The sequence below is a fragment of the Pezoporus occidentalis genome, unplaced genomic scaffold (assembly GCF_034315485.1).
Source record: "Pezoporus occidentalis ecotype Australia unplaced genomic scaffold, CSIRO_AGI_Poc_V1 ctg441, whole genome shotgun sequence".
Lineage (NCBI taxonomy): Eukaryota > Metazoa > Chordata > Aves > Psittaciformes > Psittacidae > Pezoporus > Pezoporus occidentalis.
Window position 1 is genome coordinate 22,231 of NW_026915771.1, and position 25,456 is coordinate 47,686.

Consider the following 25,456-nt stretch of genomic DNA (forward strand, 5'->3'; position numbering starts at 1 on the left):
AATACATTCACAGATTCATCGAAAGAAGCTTCATCCCAACCAGACCTAGGCCCAGGAGATCTGCTCTCGGGGGTTTGGGCTTGTGGGGCTCTTACCCTTGCTGAGCAGAACACCCTCAGCCAGCCAACGGTTCCCTCCCCCCACCAGTTTTGACTGTTCCTATTGCTCCCAAGCGGCTACTTGGGAATCCACCACCCCTGAGTTACAACCACCTCCTTCTGCCACCACCTGAGTGCTGTGTGCAAAATCCTCCTCCTACAAAGCTTCTGAAGAACAGAGCTTGTCTTTTCCTCCCTGCGTTAGTGCCGAGTCCAAATAAAGTAAGAGATCCAATTCTATAGCATTTTGCTTTTACTCCTTCATGGAATCTTTCCAATGCAACTTCACAAAAGCAACGTAATTAAAGTCTCTTTTTTCTTCTAAAAAGAAGATTCTGTTCCACAGATTATGTAGTGCAATCGGTATCTGGTAGAAAAAAAAGTATCTTCTTCAGCTCCTTTGAAGAAAACTTGGAAAACAGTTCCATGTTTTCAATAAAAATAGGGAAGTGTATCCAGGATGGTCTAAAGGTCCTTTTGTGTTGAACACACAATACCTCCTGGTCTGCCTTTAGTTGAAGAGTATCGAATCTGGGTCCTGGTTGGCCAGCTGTGCAATGTGCTTCAGAACGTCCTTCTTAGTGATGATCCCAAGGAGCTTCCTGAAAAAGGGAACCACAGTTTCAGGGCACTAGCATGCACAGAAAGTATCCTGCCTCTCACAGGCTTCACACTTTAATGCCTTGCAGGAGCTGAAGTACCTTTGTGGGACACTCTGCACAATGTAGGGCACTCACAAGCCCCAGCAGAAACCGTCAGTGATTTACATTTAGGAGGTTATGACCAAAAGACAAATACTAATCACTGCTAACACCCACCACCGCTGAAAAGATCAACCTGAATGTTTAGTGCTGCAAGAAACCTGGGGAGGGACTTTGAACAAGGGCCTGCAGGGACAGGCCAAGGGGAATGGCTTGAACCTGCCAGAGGGGAGACTGAGATGAGCTCTCAGGCAGAAGCTCTTCCATGTGAGGGTGCTGAGGCGCTGGCACAGGGTGCCCAGAGAAGCTGTGGCTGCCCCATCCCTGGCAGTGTTCAAGGCCAGGTTGGACACAGGGGCTTGGAGCAAGCTGCTCTAGTGGAAGGGGTCCCTGCCCGTGGCAGGGGTTGGGACTGGATGAGATTCAAGGTCCCTTCAACCCAACCAAACCCCAGAGTCTGGGATTCTGTGGGCGTGGGTGGGTGCGTCGGGATAAAGGGGCAGGAGGGATGGGTCGGTCCTGCCCCAGGAGAGAGCTAAATGGGGAGATTTGCTAAAGGATCTAGAGACATTGAAATGAGCAGGTCAGGAAGTAAAACATGGCCAATAATATTTCAAAGGCTGAAACACCACAAACTGCATCCACAGAAGCTGTGGCTGCCCCATCCCTGGCAGTGCTCAAGGCCAGGTTGGACACAGGGGCTTGCAGCAGCCTGGTCTAGAAGAAGGTGTCCCTTCACTCCTTCCCCCTCAGAAAACACTGTTTCTGAGCAGCATCAAAGTGAATTCCAGTAGTTGCATGACACCTATGGGCAGATCTGAGAGGAGGCTGTGAGCCCTCTCCATCAGTTTGACAGATGCATCACTGCGTGGAGCTGGGTCCTCACCTTACAGGCTTTATGTTACTGCTTCAGCTGAAGGTTCGATGTTCTCACAAGTGCTTTGTTCCAGAGCTGCTCCCCCTGATACTCAGAGCCCTCTGCTCACTGAAGGAGAGGAGGCAGTCCCCGAGCCCAGGGCCCTGCCTGCAGCGTGCTTACCCGTTATGAGTCACCAGGCACTGGCGCAATCCTAGCTTGCGGAATATATCCACTACGATTTCCATGGGCGTTTGGTCTGTCACTGTGAAGGGACTGAGGTCCAGGATGCTCCTAAGTTTCAGCATGGAGGGGGAGCTTGGAGGCAGCGGGGGAGAGTGGTCAGTGAAATAAACAACTGAAGTGCTCACAATCCCATCCTGCTTTTTCCGGGCATTTTCTGGAAGAAGGAACATTTGATTAAGTATTATCCCTCCCTTTCTTTTCCAAACAAAAGAGCCCATACCCTTTCATCTCTGCCTTAAAAGTCTATTCCTTCCCTTCACCTGAGCTGCTTCAGGCAACCAGGGACCCAAGGAGGGTGCGACACGTTTCTTGTGTTTTGCTCTGGCCATGTGAAGGCAAGTTCTGGAGATCTTTAACTTCCCAATTTTAAGAGGAGGTAGACAAAATGCTTTGTACTTTATCACTCACTGATTTGGGTCCTATGCAGAGCAACTTCACAAGTATTTTTAAGCACTTAAACATACTGGCACAGGCTCCGTGCCCATGATGGTGTCAGGAATAAAACCAGGTTCAGTACTTGCCCTCAGGTATTTACATAGTGCATTACTCTCAGGCTGCATGGGCAGTTCAGGCTTCAATTTGGTATTTACATTCAAGGCTCCCTGGGAAGGGGCTGGCCTGGCAGCCCCAGCACCAGAGCTGGGTGAAATCCCCTCCTGTGGCACACAACAGTGCTTATCTCTGAGGGGAGGATTACTCTTAATAAGTCCCTGAAGATTCAGAATAACACAACTGCAAGAATTCATGGCCATCCCACAGAGCAGAAGGAAGGCAATGTGCATGATAAAAGAGGGGAGACTGAGCTGAGCTCTTAGGCAGAAGCTCTTCCCTGTGAGGGTGCTGAGGCGCTGGCACAGGGTGCCCAGAGAAGCTGGGGCTGCCCCATCCCTGGCAGTGTTCAAGGTCAGGTTGGACACAGGGCTTGGAGCAAGCTGCTCCAGTGGAAGGGGTCCCTGCCCGTGGCAGGGGTTGGAACTGGAGGAGCTTCAAGGTAAGCACCATCCTGCTCCTTGCTCCGGCATCCCGAGCAGAGAGGGATATGTGGCTTTGGCTGGATCCATCCTTCCCTCCAGCTCTCCACGGGGCTCACATGAACACTGCTAGGTGCTGGTGTAGGAGGTGAGGAGCTCACCCAGGCTCAGCATAGCTGCTCGGAGCTGCACATACACCACAGGAATTCAACTGGCACGACAGCACGGGCCTTGGCACCCCGATGCCCAACCTCCACTCCAGTGCAGGAGTGCTAGATGCCTGTATAGCACTCAACCCTAACACACAGATTTCTCCTGCTGCACCACCAGAAGCCACGTGGCCTCACCCAGGCCAATGAGAGACAACATGACCAGAATTTCCACTCGGGTCTCATGCTGAGAAACAGCACTTGAAGATTTTTAAGAAACTTGAGATCAAGAGGAGCCTAAACATGCCCTAAACTGTACCATGGCGAAGTTGTTTCCAAAGGAGCTCAACACACATCTGAGTGATGCCGGGACAGTGTTTACCAAGCCCTGCCAACACCACGCACTACTCACCTCAACCACCGAGTGAAACAAGTGGAAGACCAGGCTGGCTAGTGGTGAAGAGAGGTATTTACAGGTTGGACAGCACCACCTCAGAAGTGCCCCAATATTCAGTGCCTGGACCAACCAGACTTTTTCTTAATGAAATGAATAACAGCTAAGAAAGCATTCCACAGTCCAGTCATCCACAGTCAGGAAGACTTAGTTCCTGCTGGCAAGAAGTCCCCTGCTTCATGCCCTAAGGTTCATGAATTCAAGACAGCCACACTGATTGCACCAAGAAGTCATCCTGTCCCTCACACTCACTGCATGCAGACCCCATGCTGCTTGGGGACGCAAACACCACCGCTACTGGGTGCCTAAACTCCTCAAGTAAATTACAGCTGGTGCCATTTAAGGACTCCGATGGCATCATTCATCTGCGCAGTATCTTTCCTCTTACCAATTGAAATGATGAGGTCTCTTCTGAGGACAAACCCAACAAGCCTCTGGGACTCGCGGGACACCACCACCGGATAGCCACTATACGTGGTTTCATTGATGATGCTCTCCACGTCCTCCACGGTCATGCTGTCCTGCGTGATGACAGTCAGAGGAGGATCATTCCTCCGTGGCCTCATTACATCCATCGCGAGGGTCTTGTGTGAGAACTCCTCCTTGGCCTCCAGGAAAGGGTACCCATTGAGGCGGATGTGGGCATCGTAAATGCCTTCCCGGCCAATGGCATCAGCCACCCACTTGCTGGTCATGGCTGCTGCCATCAGTGGAACGATGTATTCCAGTCCACCAGTGAGCTCAAACATAATGACCACCAGCGACACCGTCATTCGGGTCACACCACCTGCAAGCACAACAGGAGATGACAGAGGACATGAGCAGGCAGTTCTGGGGGGTTCCAGGCAGCAGAGCTGCATCTGCCAACACTTCTAGAGAAGGTCTTGTACTGCTGGACTCCTGCACCACATTCAGCATTGCAGGGGACACCAAACACGAGCAGAACACAGTACTGAAACCACCCATCCCATCCAGAGCATGGTGCCATGGGCTGGCTCACAAGGGTTTGCTACCTGGTTTTGATGGGTTTCCCTTCAATTCAGACCGAACCTTAAAAGATGACTAACTAACCTTCTCTCAGGTGACTTAGCTAGCTGAAAAACAGCCTGGCCATGCAGTTTTGCTCCAATACCATCTCCTCAAGGGACACAGACCCTTTAGTGCTGTGCAGTGGTAAGAAGAGTTAATGAAAAGGAACTATTTTAATCAATTACATGTAAACAAGGTGTTTCCCCTTTAAAAAGGCCAAAGATGAGGTTTGGTGGCATGCTTTTACTATTCCTGACATGAGAGTTTCTTCTGATACTCTTGAGTCCTTAAATCCCTTTAGAGTTAAGCACATTATTCTGAGGAAAGGATTGGGAAATACAGTGAAAGTGAAGTTCAGCCACATGCACTCAACTTCTCACATCCAGCCAAGAGGAAGAAGTGTTACCAAAACCCAGAGTGCTTGAAAGAAGAGTTGCTCCACCAGAGTTAAGGCCAGAACAGGAAGTAAAAGCCCACAGGAAAACCTGAGGTCACTAGGCAGCCTCCCTTGTTCTGCTGCATGGTCAGGAGCTCCCCACTGAAACCTGCCACATCCAATGACATGTTGGTGCTGGCAAGAGAAGGCCTTGAACACTGCCAGGGATGGGGCATTCACAACTTCCTTGGGCAGCCTGCTCCAGTGCCTCTACAACATCATGCATTTTACAACAAGGGTTCCTGTTCTGGAGATGAAGCCAGCTTCTATGGACTGTGAGAACAGCAGCATTTCACTCCTACATGTCTCCACATGGTCAACCAAGCCCAAAGCACAGCTTGGACTTCATGGACTCCTTGCTCACCCAGACACGCTGCAGCCCCAACCATTGCGTAGAGGCCCGGAGTGATGCAGTCAGCTCCTTGGCTGCACCAGCCACTGAAGATGGCCCAGTCATGGTGGTAGTAGGCCAGCTGCTCCATGGCCACACCAAGCAGCCTGCCCGCAATGGCACCCACCGCCATGCTGGGGATGAAGAGACCCGAGGGCACCTGCAGAAACACCATCGGTCAAGGCCTTGCTCCCCACACGTTGCAAAGGAATGCTCAAAAACAGTTGTTCCAGTGACAGTTCAAAACAGGGCTCAGTTAGAGGTTACACTGAAGTTGCTCCACCTGCTGAACCCCACTGCAGGAAAGCTCAGACCTTGGCCCTACACCCATAGCTCAGGAGGCTGCCACCAAGCCAGATCAAAACCATCTGAGCAAGGAACAGCTATAAGCAAGCATTTACAAATAAAGACAACTGCACTGCCATTATCTATTGCATATATACTAGAAAGGCTTAAGGTTGGACAATGTAGCAGCATTCTGCGGCTGGAAAAGGGGACATGAAGCCCTGAGACACCAGTTCAGTGACAACAACATCTGCACCTCACACCCACTCAAGCTAAAGGGTTTCTACTGCCCTCAGTTACAAGCAACAGAACAAATAATTACAGTCTATCACTTTGCCCCCTTCTTAACAGGGCCTGGGGAGGAAAACGTGTTTATTGAGCAAATAAAACTAAGACCTGGGGTTTCTGCAGCAGAATGTGAGCTCACTTACAGGCAATTCTTACCTTCATGCCAAAGGTGAAGATGGTGATGAAGACCTTCATTATAAGGGCCAAAGCCAGCTGCCACATGGCAGTGTAGACTCCTGGGCCAGCAGCTCGGTCTGGCAGGTCATCCCCTTTGGTGCTGTTGAAATCATTCACGTACTCGCAGAGCTTGGACGAGTCCAGAATCCCACAGTCATTAAAGAGCTCGGAGATCAGCTCACTGGTGCTCATCCTGGTGTACTCATTAGGGAAGGCCAGCACGGCCGTGATGGCTGTCACTACAAACACCTCCAGCACCGGGTATTTGCCAAGCTTGGTCGTCTTGCGCCGCCTGCACCAGGCAATGTTGCTGCGAATGAAGAAAGCCCCCCAAAGCCCCCCAAATATGCCCAGAAGGATGAAGGGCACAAGCTCCAGAAGATGCCATGGCATGTGAAACTCCACGTAGAAGAGAACCAGGCGGCTGTTCCCAAAGGGGTTGATGGAGCGCAGGGTGAATGCCGCGACCAGAGCAGCGAAGAAGGAGCGCCACAGTGTCTTGAGAGGAAAGTAGTAACTGACCTAAGAGGAGAAACAAGGCAGAGTCAGTCACTTTAACACTTGCCGCTCCACCGACCACTGCCTAGTGATATCAGGCAAGGACAAGATCAATGACTGCTGGGTACAGCCCCCTCCTCTCCAGCCAAGCACCCCGGGCTTGACTGTGGCCTGCTCAGTTCCAGTGCAACAACTGCCCTCTACGACTTCTGACAAGGGTCTGTAGGGACAGGACAAGGGCAATGGCTTTAACCTGCCAGAGGGAAGACTGGGATGAGCTCTTGGGAAGAAGTTCTTCTCTGTGAGGGTGCTGAGGCGCTGGCACAGGGTGCCCAGAGAAGCTGTGGCTGCCCCATCCCTGGCAGTGTTCAAGCCAGGTTGCTCCAAGCAACCTGCTCTAGTGGAAGGTGTCCCTGCCCATGGCAGGGGTTTGGAACTGGAGGAGCTTTAAGGTCCCTTCCAACCCTTCTGTCGCTGGAGATACCTTACTCAGATAATAAAAGCTGTTACAGATCAGCTGTGAGCTGAATCAGAGAACTTTCTGTCCTGCATGCTCTGCAAGGTCCAGATGTGCTAAACAACAGTGCTTGCCGTAGCTGCCATCACAACTGTGCTCAGCTGAGCAAAACCATCCCACTCCTCCTCTAAGCCCTGAAGCAAGCAGCAGGGATACATTTCACATCTGGATCTGAAGGACAAGGACTGGAAGCTTCTTGGGAAGAAAAAGGGTCCAATGAGCCAGGTAAGTTTGTTCCCAAGGTACCCTGGGACAGAGCTGTCAGGAGAGGGTGGGCACATGGCAAACACGAGGGAGGCTGTGGCTGTGAGCAGTCAGTGGTGCTGGGCACAGACAGACCACGGGAAACCAACACGTTTAAAGCAAAGCTTTGGATAGACTATCCAAAAAGTTCTCCCGTATTCCCAAGAATTACCTGAAACCCCAATAAGCTTTTAGATTGTTTGGCCTTGTAAGCACACCACCGACCAGTACTCGGGAGGCTCTCCTACACACCAGCAGTAATGGGCGGGATTTTTAACCCAGCAGGGTCAGTCCTTGCAATCAAACGGCTCGCCAAGGGCCACCAGAAAATGCTGCTGTTACCTCTTCCAGGCTGAAGAGCACTCCTCCGATCGGGGCACCAAACGCTACCGACACTCCAGCAGCTGCAGCTGCTGATAAAACCTACGGGAGAAACCAAAGAGGCATTTTCAAACACCTCCAACCTTCATGTCTTCAGTTTTCATCTCCAGCGAGTGCTCAGTCAGCCAGGTCTGGCCTGTTTTACAGAGAGCAGGACAACGGTGGAGTGAGCCAGCTCCTCAGGGAGAAGAGCTGCAGAGAGCTACACATCCACTGGTGCTGGCATTTCAACACTCCCACCAAATCAGTAGAAGTGGCATCATGGCAAGTACCTTTTCCTGCTTCAGCTGGTTTCACACTTTTACCGTAAATAAAGCCCCAGTAAACAGCATGGCAGCAATTTCACCTCAGAACACTGACTTCTCCCATGTTTGCTGTCTCACATTCAGAGCATTTCTCATGCAGTGTAACTAGAGGAGCTGGGGGCCACCCAAAACCAGTCCACTGGGTGCATTCCATTGTTTGGCTTAGCAGAAGGTAAACTGGCCAATGTGATACTGCACATCCCACATGAACTGTTCTCCACTGACTCATGTGGAGCACTGTAAGGAAACACTCCTAAGCTTCGCATTAGATGTTAGCATAGCTCTTCCACCGTGCCCATCACTGTGTCCCTGAAAGCAAAGCCCTTCATTCTATTCCTACAGCCAAGTCCAGGTCTCTGAAACAGTTCCAAAACAGTTTCTGGAGCTGCATGGCCAACCAACAAGTATTGCAGACATGGAGGTCAGTGCAGTGAATGGTTCCATCACAAACGAGATGACAACCTGCACTGCTGTGCTGTCCCTTCCTAACCACAATGGCTTTTGCTCCAAGGGTGTCGCACTGAGGCACACTATCAACATGCCAAAAGAGAACAACTTACACCTGAGGCAAAGCTCCAGCCCCAGCAGTCTCCCCACACCAGAGGCATCCCCCTGTACCTCTCTGCGCTTGGCTTCGTTCTTCCTGTACTTGGTGAAGAGATGACACAAGATGTTCCCACAGCAGCAGGCGACGTGCACCAGGGGCCCCTCCTTGCCCAGGCTCAGCCCAGAGGACACAGCCAGCACTAAGGTGATTGTTTTGATGATCAGCGTCCACTTGCCCAGGTAGCCTCTAATGATGAAACCACTTAAGATAGTTTTGATCTGGAAGTCAAGCACACAAAGCTCTACAGGCTTTCAGTCAAGCCCTAGGCAGAGCTCCTGTTTTACTGGGTGCTCCCAATCCTGCTCACAGCTTTCCCAGCCCCCCCCAGCTATCAAAAATAACATAGTCAGCAAAAATACCCCACCATGCAAGTGCTGAAACAGCCTCTCGAGTCCTTCCTTCAGGGCTACTGACCCTGCTAAAGAAAAATCTTTTTTGTAGCCTTTACACAGTGTGCTTTTGTTTGTGTCTCCCACAGCAAATGCTGACACATTCGAGTTTTTAAAGGGACTGCATGAAGACCTAAGTACTAGGCATGTTTCATGATAGTTTGGGGAAAAAAAAACATATTATCATTTCTAAAGTGCAGGAAATGATTATTCCACAGCAGCGATGTTGAATCTTTTGGTGGTGGTTCCCCAGCCCACTTAAAAACTCCCTCCTCATTCTCACTCACCTCTGGGATCCCCGAGCCACAGGCATAAGGAGCAAAGCCCTTCACAAGTAGCACAGCAAGGAGGGAGAACAGCAAGGCCCAGACAACGTACATGAAGTAGTTGAGAATATATGCAAAAGCCCCCTGGAATGCAGAGAAAGGAACCCAAATGAGATCATTTCAGCTGAGATCACATCCAGCCTCTTCACTGAAGCAAGCACAGAAATAGCAGGTAATGCCACATAAAGTTATCAGCCCAAAACAGAAAGAACTACAGCAAGTGTGAGGTTCCAAGGACAAGTTATGCTCCTGGGTTATCGGGATATGAACCAATCCTATACCCAAAGACCATTATTTAAAACAGCAAACAGGGTGCACAGGTAGCTTGGCACTGGGGTAAGGTCTGTCCCAGTCAGGCAGGTGGCTCCCTGGATAGAGCTGCCAGAAACGCAAGACCTGAGGTCACCTTGCATTCCTCTGAGGGAAACAAATGAATCCAGTCATAGAATCATGAATAATTTAGGTTGAAGGGACATTTAAAGTTCAAAGCCAGGCTGGATGAGGCTTGGAGCAAGCTGCTCTAGTGGAAGGTGTCCCTGCCTGTGGCAGGGGGCTGGAACTGGATGAGCTGTAAGGTCCCTTCCAACCCAACCCAGTCTGGGACTCTATAAAACCAGCTGTAGGTACACATCACCTCTCCATGGCCCAGGATGAGCTGGGACCAGCTCTTCCACTCAGGACACTTGTCTCTGTCCGTAAAGGTTGTGTTGGATTTCCAGCAGCAGTGCTCATGGTTAAACCAGAAGCCTGCTAAACACACTCCTTCCTTCAGATCTGTCATCCAATGGGCAGAGATGTCAATCAGCCCCGCCAAGGAACCTGGTTTGAAGGAAGAAAGGAAAAAAGTGTAATAATCCCCTTGCTGAGACTCGCACATCTGAAGGTTTCAGTCTGCCCTGCTACATTCTGACTCACACACCAGCACGTAGAGCAGCACTGGTATTTCTGCCTCCAATCACTTTGTATTCTATAGAGAGCTAAATGGGGAGATTTGCTAAAGGATCTATAGACACTGAAATGAGCAGGTCAGGAAGCAAAACATGGCCAATAATATTTCAAAGGCTGAAACACCACAAACTGCATCCACAGAAGCTGTGGCTGCCCCATCCCTGGCAGTGTTCAAGGCCAGGTTCGACATGGCTCGGAGCAACCTGTTCTAGTGGAAGGTGTCCCTGCCCATGGCAGAGAGTTGGAACTGCGTGAGTTTGGGCCCCTTCAACCCAAACCAGGTTGGGATTCAGTGATCACCAGGAATTACTTCTGCCCAATGGCACTGAAAAAGCACTTGATAAATACAGCACAATGAGTGGGCTGAGGGGGACATGGGGCACTTCTGGAGTACCTGTTATCAGCCTCCAAAGTACTTAACAATACTAAAGCTGTGACAGGAATAGCTTTGAACTGGGAGAAAACATTTCTAGGCAATTTAAATAAAATTAAAACCAGGGGAAAGCTGTAAGTGTGCCAAGTGAAAGACAGGTGCAGAGAGCCGGTAACTCAGATTTGAAAAGAGGAATCTTCAAGCAATTTCTTGTTCTCATGTTAAGAACAACTCCTACAATCCCCACAAGTAAGTGCTGCCATCGGCTCTGCTCTCAGCTATAACATCAGCTCAGCACTGAGGCCAGAAGCAGAGACCTCTGCTCCACATGAACAAGTCCTGGCACAAGCTCCAGAGGTGGCAATAAACATTCAGCAGATATTCTAGTTAATGGGACACTGGCTTTTGCTCTAAACATTAACAGCAGCTTTCATCTACTCCCGGGGCCGGGAGCCGGGCTGCTCCCTCTCAGGAAGGCTGAGGTGCTCCTGCAGCACAGGGAGCAAAGGTTATGCTGAAGCTGCTCAGAAGGTCTGAGCCAGTCAAGCTCTGAAAGAAGCCTGACTGCAAATACTCCTCTCACTTTATATCCAAGTAGAGTGGGAGGGAAGGAGGAAAGAAAATCTTCCTAGCATCCTTGGCATTACCCTCCCCAGGTCCAATGAAGAGCCTTCAAAGACCCCCCCACAGTGTGACACCCAGCATTTTTATAAGCTCCGCTTTGATGGATTACACAAGAGGGATGTGGACCTTCTCAAGGGAGTCCAGAGCATGATCAGACAGCTGGAGCACCTCTGCTATGGAGACAGTTGGGCTTGTTCAGCCTGGAGAAGGCTCCTTAAGGCAAAACCTTAGAGCAGCCCCCATTGCCTAAAGGGACTACAAGGAACCTGCAGAGGGGCTTTGGACAAGGGCCTGTAGGGACAGGCCAAGGGGAATGGCTTTAACCTGCCAGAGGGGAGACTGAGATGAGCTCTCAGGCAGAAGCTCTTCCCTGTGAGGGTGCTGAGGCGCTGGCACAGGGTGCCCAGAGGAGCTGTGGCTGCCCCATCCCTGGCAGTGTTCAAGGCCAGGTTGGACACAGGGGCTTGGAGCAAGCTGCTCTAGTGGGAGGTGTCCCTGCCCGTGGCAGGGGTTGGAACTGAATGGACTTTAAAGTCCCTTCCAACCTAAACCATTCTGTGGTTCTATGATTCTAATTCTCCATAAATCAAAGCATTTAAAAGTAATTCTCCATAAATAGCAAAGCTGTGGCAGAGGCATCAGTATCAGCTAGCCCCTCGCACAGCCCATGCTCCAGGGATGAGGTCTCCTGCTCCAATGACCTGCTGGGGTTTGTGGGAGGAATCGATGCTGCAGTTCAGAACCAGGACTTTAAACCAAGGTTTGCTCTTACCTGCCAACAGCCCAATGAGGAGCATCAACAGCCAGCCAGAGAAAGCATCACTCACGCTGTGTATCAGTGCCCATGTGGACTCTTTACTTCTACTGGTGATCTAGGAAAGGTTCCAAAAAGAAACAACAATCCACTAAGACACGGACACACTTTGGTGTAAATGCTCTAAAGCTACATGGTGATTCGCAGACCACAGCGTGTCATTCTATGCCACAGGCCAATCTGGACACTGAACAAACTTTGTGCCTCATGGATACTGATACCCGCTGAAATTGATACTGGTACCATGAGAGCACACAGAAGCTGCCATCAGCACTTCAGAGTCTCCAGCTACAGCCCTGGTATCTATAACACAAACAAGAGTCGCCCTGAGCAGAGGAGGCTCTGTGAAGTGCTGCTCAGCCGGGCACAAGGCAAGTGGTAGGCTTAATACCAACACAGAGGAATGGTGGCACTGGGAAGTGGGACTCCGACCCGTCCAAGGTGCCCTGGGAGGGTGAGCTCCCCGGCCTGCCTGCGCCCAGCAGGGCCGGCAGAAGCCTGTCAGTCTCACTGCTCTTGACAGGTGGACAAAAGGGTGACAGAACTGCTACTGTGCACCCATCAGCCCTCTGCCTCTCCCAGGGGAAGCATTCCAGGACACCACTATATTCCCAGATAAAAAGGCACATTGATGCAGCCAACTACCACTCACTAAGTGAGGAATAAAGAAAGTAAGAATCCTTTCTGCCTGAATTCTCTGGATTTTTCCTCTTTCAAATGCCATGCTGCTGGTGATTGGAACTGCTACTGAATGGAGGCTTGGTGGGGTGGGTGCCAAAGCTATTTCCTTTATATTTCATTGAGTCAACACTACACCTCTTTGACCAGCAGAAACTTCTGCCTTGACCTGATTTCAACTTCTTTTGAGGAAGACAGAAGCAGTCTTGTCGTTCAGGCACCTCTGCAGATAGGACATAGGTCATCCTGTTCTATCATGGGCATCACACATGCATGAGTGCATACATGCATGTGTGTGAGAGGTCCTTTGGCTTTGTACTCTTCATTCATAGGTGGGAATAGGGTTTTGGGCAGTAGGCAGTGGCAGCATTGGAGTCTCTAAATTGGACCTGCACTCACCCAAGTTCGGGCATTACACTGTATTGTGTGTATTGTGTGTCCCAGTGAGCAGGGACGGTGCACAGTTTGTGCACTGTCACTAGGACACAGGTTGGTTTGTGAGGCTCAGGGGAAAAGAAGAATCACGAAAGAATATTTTGGAAAGCAACTAGACCAGTTAAGCTCAGTCATCACCCCCCACGAGGTCTGCCAGCAAGGGCATGGGGGATCAGGAGCACGGTGGGGACACCGGTGCTTTATGTCAAGCATTCCTTGCTTTCTAAGTGGATCCCTTGAATTGCAGAGAGTGGTGAAGTCCTGGGAAGAACTGCACTTAGCTTGAAAGACTGAAAGTCTCAAAGAATGCACTTCATCTTCTCAAACATGCAGCACAAACAAACCCAACAGGAAGAGCATCATTCACAGTGCAATGGTGTGAGCAGAAGAGTGACCTGTTTCTTCATCAGTAAACAGAATCATGGTGCTTAGATCCTTCCACTGTAAACCAGGGAAGAGCAATGTGATTCTTCCAGAATACTGCAAATAACCATGCAGCTTCCCTGAGCGTCTCTCTCAGGGAGTGACACCCCCTGAGAGCAAAGCTCTGCAGGCTTTGCTATGGTCCAGTCTCAAACAAGTCCACTGTGGCCTAAGGAAACATGCCATTAAGGCATTTAAGATGTGTATTAGAAATCCACCACAGCTTTTCCATAAATCCAAGCCTCCAGAAGTAGCAACTGATAAACTGCAACATGCCACATCCCTTGTCCCCAGATTAAAGCTCCTGTGGAGAGGCTCTCCATGCCCATCCAAAGGGCAATCCCAGGCCTCTCTCCTAAGTGCCTCCCTAGGCCACAGTCAGAACCCAGATCAGCTCCAGCAGGTTCATTACCCTGCCATCAGTGCCACAAAGAGTAGGAAGAGATTTTACCTCTCTGTGCCTGTCCCGATCCCTGGACTTCTCTCGCACCCAGTCTATAGTGTTAAAATCTTCATATGTGCCCACACCGGGAAGAGGTTCCTCCAGGAAATCCATCATTGTGCTTGTACCGTTCATCCCTCCTCCATTATATGAGGAAAACCCTGGTGGGGAAGAAGAGGGAAAACTGAGCATTTCTTAGTTTTCCCTCTTTTAAGGAAAACATCACCAAAACACTGACTTAGGGGAAAACTCACATTTAAGGTCCCCTCCAACCCAAACCAGACAGGGATTCTATGATTCACTTACAAACAATGAGGTGCCTCTGGTGGGGAGGGGGTGTCTTTGAGTCTTTGCTCAGTGTGGGTGACGAGTTTCTACCAAGCCCAGCAATGCAGAAGACAACACGGAGTCTACCCTGAGAAGGGCAAGATGAATGATCACCTCCCCCTCACCTCCCAAAGGCAAGCAGCCCAGCCAGGAGTTTATCTAAAGATAAAAAGATAGAGCTGTCCTAAAAACCAGCCTCTATAAAGCACTGTTAAACCTCCCTAACTCCCTTGAGCAGTATTTTCTGCATATCAGGGATATCAGGGTCATTCCTTGCTCAGTCTAGTGGAATAACTGCCCAGACCAGCAACTTTCAGCTGTCCTGGGAACGTGCTCCCTGCTCAGAGCTGCCACAGAGCAACACGGATCAGAGCCCGAGGGCACAGACTCTGTGCACAGCACTGCAGGTCACCCACCACCCCAATTCACAGCACTGGGAGTCCCACAGCTACTGTCTGCACAATCCCATCCATAACACAACCACAGCTGAGGGCTCTCGGGACAAGGCCACATGCAGAAAGCATGTTTGGGCCTGGGGACCAGGCACTGTTTGGTACCGACTCTATTCAGCCCAGGCTGTGGTCCCCAGAGCCCTGAGGTCTCCAGCCACACACAGCACATTCACAGCAGAGGATAAGGTGCCCCTTTGACTGCACATCATGAGGAAACATCCTTTTTCCAGGAGCAACACTCAACTAACATGGCTGACAGCCATAAATATTTATCAAGATTTTATTTCCTGCCTCAGCTTGTTGCAAATCAAGGATCCTCTGATAACCTCCCTGGAAAAAGGGAAGAAAACGAGCCTCAGAAAGCCTTGCCAAAATGCAATCAAGATGAACGTACAGCTACCCCCAGCTCCTAAGGTACAGAGCTCAAGTCGTTTAGTGCCTAGAGACAGCTAGCTAGGCACAGCACTGTTAGGGAAGTACAGTTCATTCCTTCAGCACAGATTTGTCAGTGTTTTGATCACCTCTTCTCCCTAAAACGGGTTAATGCTCCTCTTTAGAGAGTCTGTCTGGCTCAGGGAAAAAACAGGCAGTGCTTGTTCAAGTCACAGCATCTGCCACTTCAAGCCAGCAAGCCAATGGGCTTTAGGAGCTGTCCTGCATGGTAAGAAGACAGTCCGGTGAGGAGCCTGCACGCCTGCTCAAGCAGACCTGGGAAAGGAAAGGGTCTGCAGGCAAAAGGGAGATGGGCAGCAAGCCACCCACCATTACCCATTAGACAGCAGAAACCCCAGAGCCCCCCCAGCTGCTCGCCCTCCACCGCCCGGCACCACCCCTTCACCCAGCGAGTGGCGGGGCAGCTCCGGAGGCACCAGCGGCTCCAGCTGCCCGCACATGGACACGCTCCCCCTTGGCCCACGTCCCTCCTCCTCCACGCCTGCAGCCTCCTCACCGTGGCTCAGCCGCTGCTCCCGCGGGAGCGCCGTTGGGAGCGCAGCCACTTCCCACGGGGCAAGGGCCGCGGGAGCTCCTGCGCCTCACGGCAGCACCGGCAGCACAGAGCAGCCGGCAGCGGTGCGGGGCCCTCCCCACACGCCGGGCCTGGCGTCACACCGGCCGTCACATGGGCCAGCCCTGCACCTTGCGGAAGGGCAGGACCGAGGCGGCACAGCCCCATCGCCCCCTTGCAGCTCCTTCACCCAGATGGCGATTCCTGGTAAGCCCAGCGCGGAGCCTGCACCGCGGAGCTGCTCACGCAGACCTGGGGATGTTTTACCTGGGGCAATACATCCTTGGGACAAACCCCAGCCCGTGTGCTGTGCTGTACAGACTGCACACAGCCCAAAGCTGACTGCATCAGGGCACTGGGACGAGGGGGAATGGCTTTAGCCTGTCATAGAGAGGAGACTGAGATGAGCTCTTAGGCAGAAGCTCTTCCCTGTGAGGGTGCTGAGGCGCTGGCACAGGGTGCCCAGAGAAGCTGTGGCTGCCCCGTCCCTGGCAGTGTTCAAGGCCAGGTTGGACACAGGGGCTTGGAGCAAGCTGCTCTAGTGGAAGGGGTCCCTGCCCGTGGCAGGGGGTTGGGAGTTGGATGAGCTTCCAATCTCCTGCCATGGGATTCTATGATTAAGTCATTGCAACCTGGCCCTTCACCACCTCACCCAAAGCCTGTCTGCAGAGTGAAACATCACTCAGTACACACATCAGCACCAGATGCTGCTACTGCATCAGCCTCGGATATGCCCTGCTCCACACACATCTGCAAAGGTCTGGACCAAGCCAAACTTGAGCTTGACCATCTGTAGATTCCTGACACTGGAATCTACACAGTCACAGAGGCACTGAAAAACCCTTTCTTTGCCCATCGAGCTGCTCTTCCGCTTGCTATGAGCTGGCAGCCATGCTCTCTGCTCAGCGGGTAGGCAGGTACTGAATCTTTCTTCCACCCTCTCAAACAGGCAATAGCTTTCCCAAGCCCCCCAGGGCCCCAGGAGCACTCCTTATCATGCTATTCCAGGGAGGTAAGAGCTCAAAGGAGGTGGTGATTAAGTTCTTCTGGCTGCAATTCACTAGTGATAGCTTGTCATTCGCCCATTGTCTGGCGAGCCTGAAACACTACACCCTGCAAACCTTGACTCTGGTCTGCCCAGATGCCCAGCCAGAGGCTGCTGCCAGCCCTGGGTCTCTGGCCAGAGGTCAAGGATGAAGGAGGGAGAAGAAAAAAAACCAGGGGAAATACCCCCAGCACAGGGATCAGAGGTGGTCCACTAGCACTTCTGATGTGTGGGTGAATCAGTCTCACCTGCCCAAGGGGCAGCACAGCAATGAAATCCCCTGGCCAGCAAACCCTGGCCTTTGGAGACCTTTGGAGAGCAGCAGCCAGATGGCATCGAGGAGAGAGGTGGAGCAGCTCTGCTCTGGAGCCAGGCTGAGAGAGCTGGGCTGGGGCAGCCTGGAGAAGAGAAGGCTCCTGAAGGGGAGACCTGAGAGCAGCTCCAGTGCCTGATGGGGCTACAGGAAACATGGAGAAGGGCTTTGGACAAGGGCCTGTAGAGACAGGCCATGGGGAATGGCTTGAACCTGCCCGAGGGGAGACTGAGATGAGCTCTTAGGCAGAAGCTCTTCCCTGTGAGGGTGCTGAGGCGCTGGCACAGGGTGCCCAGAGAAGCTGTGGCTGCCCCATCCCTGGCAGTGTTCAAGGCCAGGCTGGACAAGGTTTGGAGCAAACTGCTCTAGTGGAAGAGGGTTGGAGCTGAAGGATCTTTAAGGTCCTTCCCAACCCAAACCAGGCTGGAATTCTGTGATTCTTTGAACACTGCATCAAGCTCCACCACGTGCCTCCACTTCCTACAGCACAGAGCAAGTGTGTCCAGAGAACTGGTGGATAAACTCAAAACTCCATGGGAAACCCAAGCTTTGTGAGCCCTGCTGCACCTTGGGGTGTTATTTCTTGCTATTAAAATTCTCAGTTCTTGCCCTTAGAGCTTAAAGAGAAAAAAAACTTAAATCCCACAGCAAAAGTGGACCTTCCAGCCATGAAACATTTAAGCCTTCCTCTGAAAAGGGGGAACAATATCCTCCCTCTGCTCTCTGTGATCTAAAGCTCAGCAGAGGCCACCACAATGCCCAGGTACTACACCTCCTCAGCTCCAACAGACTTTGCTAAAGGAACCAGGACTTGTAAATCCTGTCTTTCTTAAAAAATACAATAAAAAAAAAAAAAAACAACCCAGGGCTGCAGACAGAATGTACCTGATCCTGTATTTGGGTACCCATGGAGCTGTGGATGCAATTTCCTTTAGCAGCTCTTAAGCAAATGAAGCTTTTGGGAAGCAACAGGGAAAGTTTTCTCATAGAAAAGCAACTGTCTAAAGACACAGGATGCTCAAGGCATAAATTCCTGGGTTTGAAGCAGGAGGAAGGCAACAGTGGAACTCCACTTCTGTTTGTACTGACTATTCAGTGTGTTCAGAGGGGTCTGGACAAGTGCTGCCTGCTCTGATGGGAGCTTGGGCTGGTGGCCAGCATCATCTCCTCGGCTGCCTTTGGAGGACTGCAATGGGACTACGAGAGAACAAAGAAATTCAGTGTCCATGAAGCAAGTCCTGCAGGGCAGGGGTAGAGACAAGTGTACATAGTGTCGGGCTCAGTCAGCACGTCTGACCTGGAAACTGAAGCGTCAGCAGATCATGCTCTGCAAGTCATTGCTCAATACTTGGAGCAGGCCACAAGGAAAGAGCTTTTTCTTTTTAAACCCCTTCAATCAACCAGCAGAAAAGATTTACTGCTGGAGAAATGCACCACCTGGTGGTGGTCCCATCACCATGGCACAGCCAGTAAGATGAAACAATGCCTGGGAGGAAGTACTGAATCCTCACCAAGCGTGCCAGCTCCTCACCCCTTTGGCCAGGGTTAACAGCTGTGCTTTGACAGCAATTCTAAGAGCACTGCCAAGACCCATCTGTGGTCTGGTGTAACGCCACAGCCTGGAGTAAACACCACTTACTGCCTCGTGTAATGGCACTCACTGCCTGGTGTAATGCCACAATCTGGACTACAGGAAAACCAGAAAAGCAGCAGGGGCTGCTCCTTAAAAAGCCAGGTTTGATTCCCAGGTACAACTTAACAGTGTGGAAATAAATAATCCAGGAAAGCCTTATTTGTTACCTTCTATTGACAGAATGCTGAAGTCCAAACCAGAGCAGGTAAGAGTGGGATCATGTGCTACTCACAGGGGCTCTCCATAGCCAGACAGCACAGTGGCAGGTATTAAAAGCCACCATAGCCCAGTCTAAATCAAGCCTGAGTTACTCAGAGTATCTGCATTTCAGCTGAAGCTGCTGAACAGCTCTGGCCTTTGGGAAGCATATACCAGCTAGGCACAAAGATCCTATGTGAAGATGTTTTTCAGCACAAGCATCCCATGCTGTGGGCAGCAGGCAAGGCTGGTGGCTCCCATGGGGGACCTGACCCAGTGCAAGAGTGGTGTCACTCACCAGTCAAGGGCTCATAAGGAAACATGGAGGAGCACTGGCTGCCAAATGGACTCTGGATTTACAAATTTACCAAGCAGTAGGAGATGCTTCCTCTTCTGGTTGCTTGACAAGATCCATAAGCTCCAGTTGTGGCTGGTTTTGAAACCTGGAATGCCATCACTCTTGCAGGAGGGCGTGAGTGGTAAGGCCAGGCTGGACAGGGTTGGAGGAAGCTGCTCTAGTGGAAGGTGTCCCTTCCTGTGGCAGGGGGGTGGAATTGGATGAGTTTTAAGGTCCCTTCCAACCCAAACCAGGCTGGGATTCTGAGTTCTGATTCCAAAACGTGTCCCTCACTCACATCCATCTGACACACCAGCAGGTCCCAGACAGGGGTCTACACTCAACCCCACCATGGGAGAACTTCTGTTCCCTCCTCTCCAGCTCCAGCTCGGCCTGTGCCACCACATCTTCATGCTGCACACCTGGCACCCAAACACTTACCAGCAAACAGTTCCTGAAGTCACAGGGGAAGTTTGCAGAGTGAACTGAAACTGGTATCTGGGTGAGCAGCTCTCCACTTTTCGTTTTCCCCTTTTATTTCCTGTCAACCCTACTGTGGACTCCAGCATCTTGCCAACAGTCAGAGCCTCCTGCAGGAAAAGTGCTCCTCTCTGCCACAAAGCTCAGGACAGCCCCCAAAGTGCTGCCACCTCCAGCACTCCAAACCACACATCCCAGGGGGGAACCTTTGCTTCTTCCATAGAAGTAGCCACAAGCCTTCAAATACCCTCACTGGAGATGAGAAAAAAAACATTTAAACAAGGAGGGAAACCACCAAGTGCTCCTTCAAGGCAGCAGCAAAGTAAACTCAGCTCCAGTTACCCAGTGCTGCCTCCAAGTTCCATTTCCTTACAAGAAGAATTCAGCTCTTTCTCTCTAAAGACTGAACATGAGCACACGTTCAGCTTCATAGAGCTGGGACCCCAATGGCTACAGTAAAGCAGATCTCACCAGCAGGTCAGACAATAGGAAATTACTATTCCGTTACCAACACCATGATTACTTCATGTACGCAATTCTGCACATACTCATATGTCATAGATCCTCAGAAGTCAGTTCAGTCACAAGTCATTATTCCAAGCTTGGTGTGAGGGGGTCTGAAGTGGACCCCAGATATGACCTGTTCTAGACCAGGGCTTGGAGCAACCTGCTCTAGTGGAAGGTGTTCAACCAATGGGGGTTGGAACTGGATGAGCTGTGAGGTCTCACCCAACACAAACCAGGTGGATTCCCAAGGCCAAGCTGGAGCAAGCACCCTGCCCAATACCTGCACCGCAGCTTACCCCACACACCAGCCACCCTCTGTCACGTTAGAGGGAGCCCAGGGAACACCACACTCAGTGTGTCCACCTTGCACTTGTCCCCTCTGTGCACACACAGAGGCTCTTTAACCAATGCTTACCATTCAGTTCCTGCAGCTGCTGAAAGCCACAGTGATTCTTCCCCCATGTTAGCCTGACAGCAGCAAGAGGGACCGAGCCAAGCAGAGAGAATCCCACCCTCCCTCCAGCACCCCCTGCAGCAGAATTGCTGGTTGTTTCAGCTACTGAGAGGTGCCATTCAAGGCAGTCTGCCTTCGCTTGCACTACCTAGGGGTAGACCACATGGCTCAGAAGCCAAACAGAAGGATTTCTTTTTCATTTTTGCCCTGTAGTAAACAGGCTGGGGAAGGAGAGGACGAGAAGGTGTACGGGAGGTCATGGAGGACTGCTCTCTGCTGCCCAAATTGTGGTTTTGCTTTCAAACTAACGATAACTCACAGGACAAAAGTCAGGCAGTTGTGCTTGTCTAGCGCCAAAGCTCAGCAAACTCAGCAGATTCATCTCTCCCCTGCTCATTTCACAGCCTCAGGCTCAAGCTGGAGGAGATGCAACACACCCTCATTGAACTGCTGTGTGGTGGCAGAGAAGGCGAGTGTCTCTGGCTGTGCACAAGCTCAGTACTAGTGCTGACACAGCTCAAGATTCTCTCCACAACAGACAACCTTTAAGATTACAGTAAAGCAGGAGGGAAGGGAAGTCTCTGCTTGTACCACACACCCCTAAGAACCACCCTGTGCTGTCATCCTGCCCACCACACTCATGACACCTCCCTTGTGGCAGGGGCAGCTCTTCCCTAGAGCAGCTACTTTGGGAGCTCCAGAAAGGGTGAGCCAGAAGCCCTAAAAGCAAAGCAGTGGGACAGGACATGCTGTACTGAGTAGCAAATATACCTCACAAATGGCTAAGGGAGCAGTTTTCCTTTCTGAGACGTTACTGGGGAAAGTTCTCAGAACCTTTCTGAGAACAACAGCTCAGCTGCTGGAGACAGACAAGCAGTACCTCCCCACCACAACAAAGTCACTCACATGCTTCTTGCAATGGCCATTTACCTTAAGGAGATTTTCTGCTTTGCTTACAGCAGACACCTCCCACCAGCCTCCACCATGAAGCAATGCTGGAAGCCAAACCTGACACTGAGCATGCATTCAGCTGCTCTGCACGAATCTGCTCAGGGATGCAACACAGAGCAAAATCCTGAGAACCATTCACACTGGTGCTGTGAAACCCAAGACCCAGCCCAGACAGAGCCAAGGGGGGCATGCAGACAATACTAACATCAAACCCCACCAAAAGCCCTTACAAAAAGCAGAAAGAAGAGGGATGTGCACGTGTTACCTTCCATCTCCCTGTCTAGAGGTGGGTCATCCTCTGCCATGGAGAAGTCCAGAGATGCTCCTGCTATTTCCAGCATATCTTCATCACTAGTGCTGCTCTGGAAACTCTCCCGTCGATAGCCCTTCTGATCCATGGCCAGAGCTTCCAACCCTGGGGCAAAGGGAAGTCTGTTAGAGCACAAGCATGAAGACTCATTTTCTGAGCCAACTGGGCTGATGCCCATTTGATGTTTTGTCAAGAACTGTAGCGACACTGCCTGAAGTTAGGCTGGAACCAGCAACTGCTCAGCCATGAGACAGGCTTACTTCATGCTCTGAGAGCCATAAACTGTGAGCAACCATCCCCAAATCCACAGCCAGCCCATGCCTGAGCTGCCCATGGCTCCAGTGCACTGCTCTGTGCCACCCACCACCATGGTCTGAGCTCTGGTGAGCCAAATATGATCTATGATCCAATCGTGATCTGACACAAGAGCAGCCCAAATGCCTCATATAATGTTTTTCTCTACAGAAAACCAATTACATTTCTAAGTTCCTGATCTAAAGGAGCTATTTCCTTTTTGTCCTTTATACCTCCGTATTTTCAAAGCCTGTGAATCAATTTCTATCTTCTGATTGCTGCCAGAGAGAGCAATTCAGAATCTCTAACAGCAAGTAAAAAGTGACCTAGGTCCTATGGAGCCAGGCTGAGAGAGCTGGGCTGGTTTTGTCTGGAGAAGAGAAGGCTCCTTAAGGGGAGACTTTAGAGCAGGTCCAGTGCCTGTAGAGGGGCTTTGGACAAGGACCCATAGGGACAGGACAAGGGGGAATGGCTTTAACCTGCCAGAGGGGAGATTGAGATGAGCTCTTAGGCAGAAGTTCTTCCCTGTGAGGGTGTCCAGAGAACCTTGTGTCTGCCCCATCCCTGGCAGTGTTCAAGTCCAGGCTGGATGGGGCTTGGAGCAACCTGCTCTAGTGGAAGGTGTCCGTGCTCATGGCAGGGGGCTGGAACTGGATGAGCTTTAAGGTCCCTTCAACCCAAACCAGGCTGGGATTCTGTGGCTCTATGATTCTGTGTTAGACAAGGCCAGTGACATCTGCCGAGGTATTTTTAAATCATCTCCACAACTGCTCTCAACAGGTTTCAGTGACACTTTGTTCACTGGTTTTGACCATTTCCACTCCCATGGCACAGAACTGTATGTGCTGCTGGAGCTCTGTGCAGAGCCCAGCACCGGGGAGGGCCCTCACAGCAGAGCTGCAGCTGTGCCATGCTCCTGAGGTGCCACACTCCCCTGTGTGTCCTTCTCCGAGATGGAGGCAAACCATGAGAACAACCCAAGCAAAGGATGGTCCTTAACCACCCACACACAAAGCTGCAAGAGGAACCTGGAAATGTGCCATTAGCTTCACAAACAACTTTAATTAAGCCCCTGGACGGCTGCTGGATCCAGCCATTGCCAGGAGCTGCCCATTCCATAAGAGCCATCATCTCTCCTTCCCTTATCCAGGAGGGAGGGTAATTACACCAGCACAAGCTCTGACAACACAGCAGTGAACTAAACTGGAGAAAAAAAATCAGGTCTCGGCCTCCAAACCAGCTCTTGCATCCTGGGAGTGAGAACCTTTTCACCTCAATGAGATGGTTTGTTCTCACAAGCACACATTATTTCAAGAGAATCAGAGAGGAACCAAATGTGCAGCTCAGCCTTATTTCAGGAAGGGAAGAAGGCAGCCACGCACAGCATGAACAACACACTCTGCAGAAAGCACTTCCTATTACAAGGAAAGAAGCCATCAACCCACACAAACCCAGCCCTGGCATTGTCCAAAGAGCTGCAGCGGTCTCCTCAGTGAGCCCTGGTCTGTGGAACATGCTGGCACTTCACTTTTGAGCCCTCTTTACTCATGAAACTGGTGCAGAATACACCAGTGAGGAATGTGCTGAGCTACTTGCAGGGATACGAGCTTCCAGCCCAGCAGGCAGAGAGCTAACGAACCTCAGTGCTGGTGTGTCACAGGGCTTGTCTGCAGCACAGCATGGGTTTGTAGGTATTTTCCAATAAAACTCTGTGTGTGCTTATGTGTATCTGTGGAAGGGAAGGTTTAAAATATGTCTGTAATCACATAAGGCACAAACCCATAGCCCTGCAGCTGAGCCCCACAGCCAACAGAAAGCACAATGCTGCCTGCACCATCAGCCAGAATCCCCATCTCAGAGGCAGAGACTGAAGCAAGGTCACCTGCTGCTCCCCCAACCCATCCCCCCATTTGTTCTCATTCAGTTTGAATAACCAAACCCAAGCCAACAAGCAACCACCACCTTCCAGCCCAGTAACACCCAGCACCACCCAGCACATGTGCGGCACAGGAGGGACACAAGGTGCTCATTCAGTGCTCACTACTCTCCGAGTCCTAAAGCTGGAGATGCAGGTTTAAATCCCTTTTTCTTACAAGAACACTCCCTCTATGAGCGCGAAACACTTTTCCAGGATGAGCCATGTGCACAAACAAGAAAACCAGACTGCTCTCAAGCTTATCGACATTGTTCATTTACTGCAACACTTCATCAGGCAGTGACTGCTCCCTTCCTACCATGCGTACGTACCAGGAGGCTCCCAGTGCACCCAGTGCTGGTGTGAGCCAGAAGCCATCCTTCTCCAGCAGCTCCCCTTCACCTCCTCTGGCTCCTTCAGTCTGTCCTGACTCTTCCCATCGCAGTCGAGCAAAGGGAAGCAGCGAAGCTGAACCCAGCACGGGGTCAGCCCCTCAACGCCTGGAAGTGACTCAGAGGACAGTGCTGGCACCCAGGAAGTTGGAGCACCCAGGGCCACCCTCCAGAGCAAACCCAGTCCCAGCGGGTGCTACCTGCAGCCTGGAGTGCGCCTCAAACAGCACCAGAAACTGCAGGGGCTTCTCCTCATTTCATGCTTCAACATCGCAGAATTAGACTGGTTTGGGCTGAAGGGACCCTAAAGCCCGCTCCAGCAGCCCCATGTCCCTCTGGTGCTGCTGCTCCAGATCTGGATGCAGCACTGCAGGGGATTCCCTGCTGTCGGATGGGATTCTTGGCTCCAACCCACCAGCACCAAAACACGACTTAGCAGGGTGCTGGGAGCAGCCGCCTCCCCGAGCCATGCAGGAGGAGCAAGCTACCACCTAGTGGCTATTTGCACAAAGCAACCAAAGCCCATACCAGAAGACTCCCCCCCACCAACACCCTCCAAGATAAGCAAATCTAGGCTGAGCTTTGATAGTTCAGGGCTCCTGTACCTCCCCAGCCCCCCGGCATGTCTTCACAGGGGCAGGCACTTCCCTCCCCACTGTTCCCAGATCCAACAGCAGGCAAAGGGGGGACCACAGCAATGATCACAACCACCAGCTGCACCACCAGCTGCACAGGGCTGCACAGGAGGATCTGAATGA

General features: G+C 51.3%; 1 protein-coding gene across 3 annotated transcripts; it reads right to left on the reverse strand.

Moving 5' to 3' along the window:
• Positions 1–333: 333 nt before the first annotated feature.
• On the reverse strand, positions 334–24,785 carry LOC134172134 (H(+)/Cl(-) exchange transporter 5). 3 transcript variants are annotated; one of them, XM_062634984.1, is made up of 13 exons: positions 24,639–24,785; positions 22,053–22,202; positions 14,094–14,245; positions 12,065–12,164; positions 9,982–10,166; positions 9,309–9,431; positions 8,644–8,850; positions 7,682–7,762; positions 6,061–6,603; positions 5,305–5,491; positions 3,864–4,262; positions 1,839–2,055; positions 334–700 (listed from the first exon to the last, which is right to left on the reverse strand). In XM_062634984.1, exons 1-13 carry the CDS (start codon positions 24,682–24,684, stop codon positions 610–612), a joined length of 2,481 nt encoding a protein of 826 aa, XP_062490968.1. In that variant the 5' UTR covers positions 24,685–24,785; the 3' UTR covers positions 334–609. The 3 variants fall into 3 exon arrangements, with proteins under 3 accessions (XP_062490968.1, XP_062490970.1, XP_062490969.1); XM_062634986.1 differs by lacking the exons at positions 22,053–22,202; positions 24,639–24,785 and adding an exon at positions 21,767–21,877; XM_062634985.1 differs by lacking the exons at positions 22,053–22,202; positions 24,639–24,785 and adding an exon at positions 15,813–15,885.
• Between the last annotated feature and the right edge of the window lie 671 nt (positions 24,786–25,456).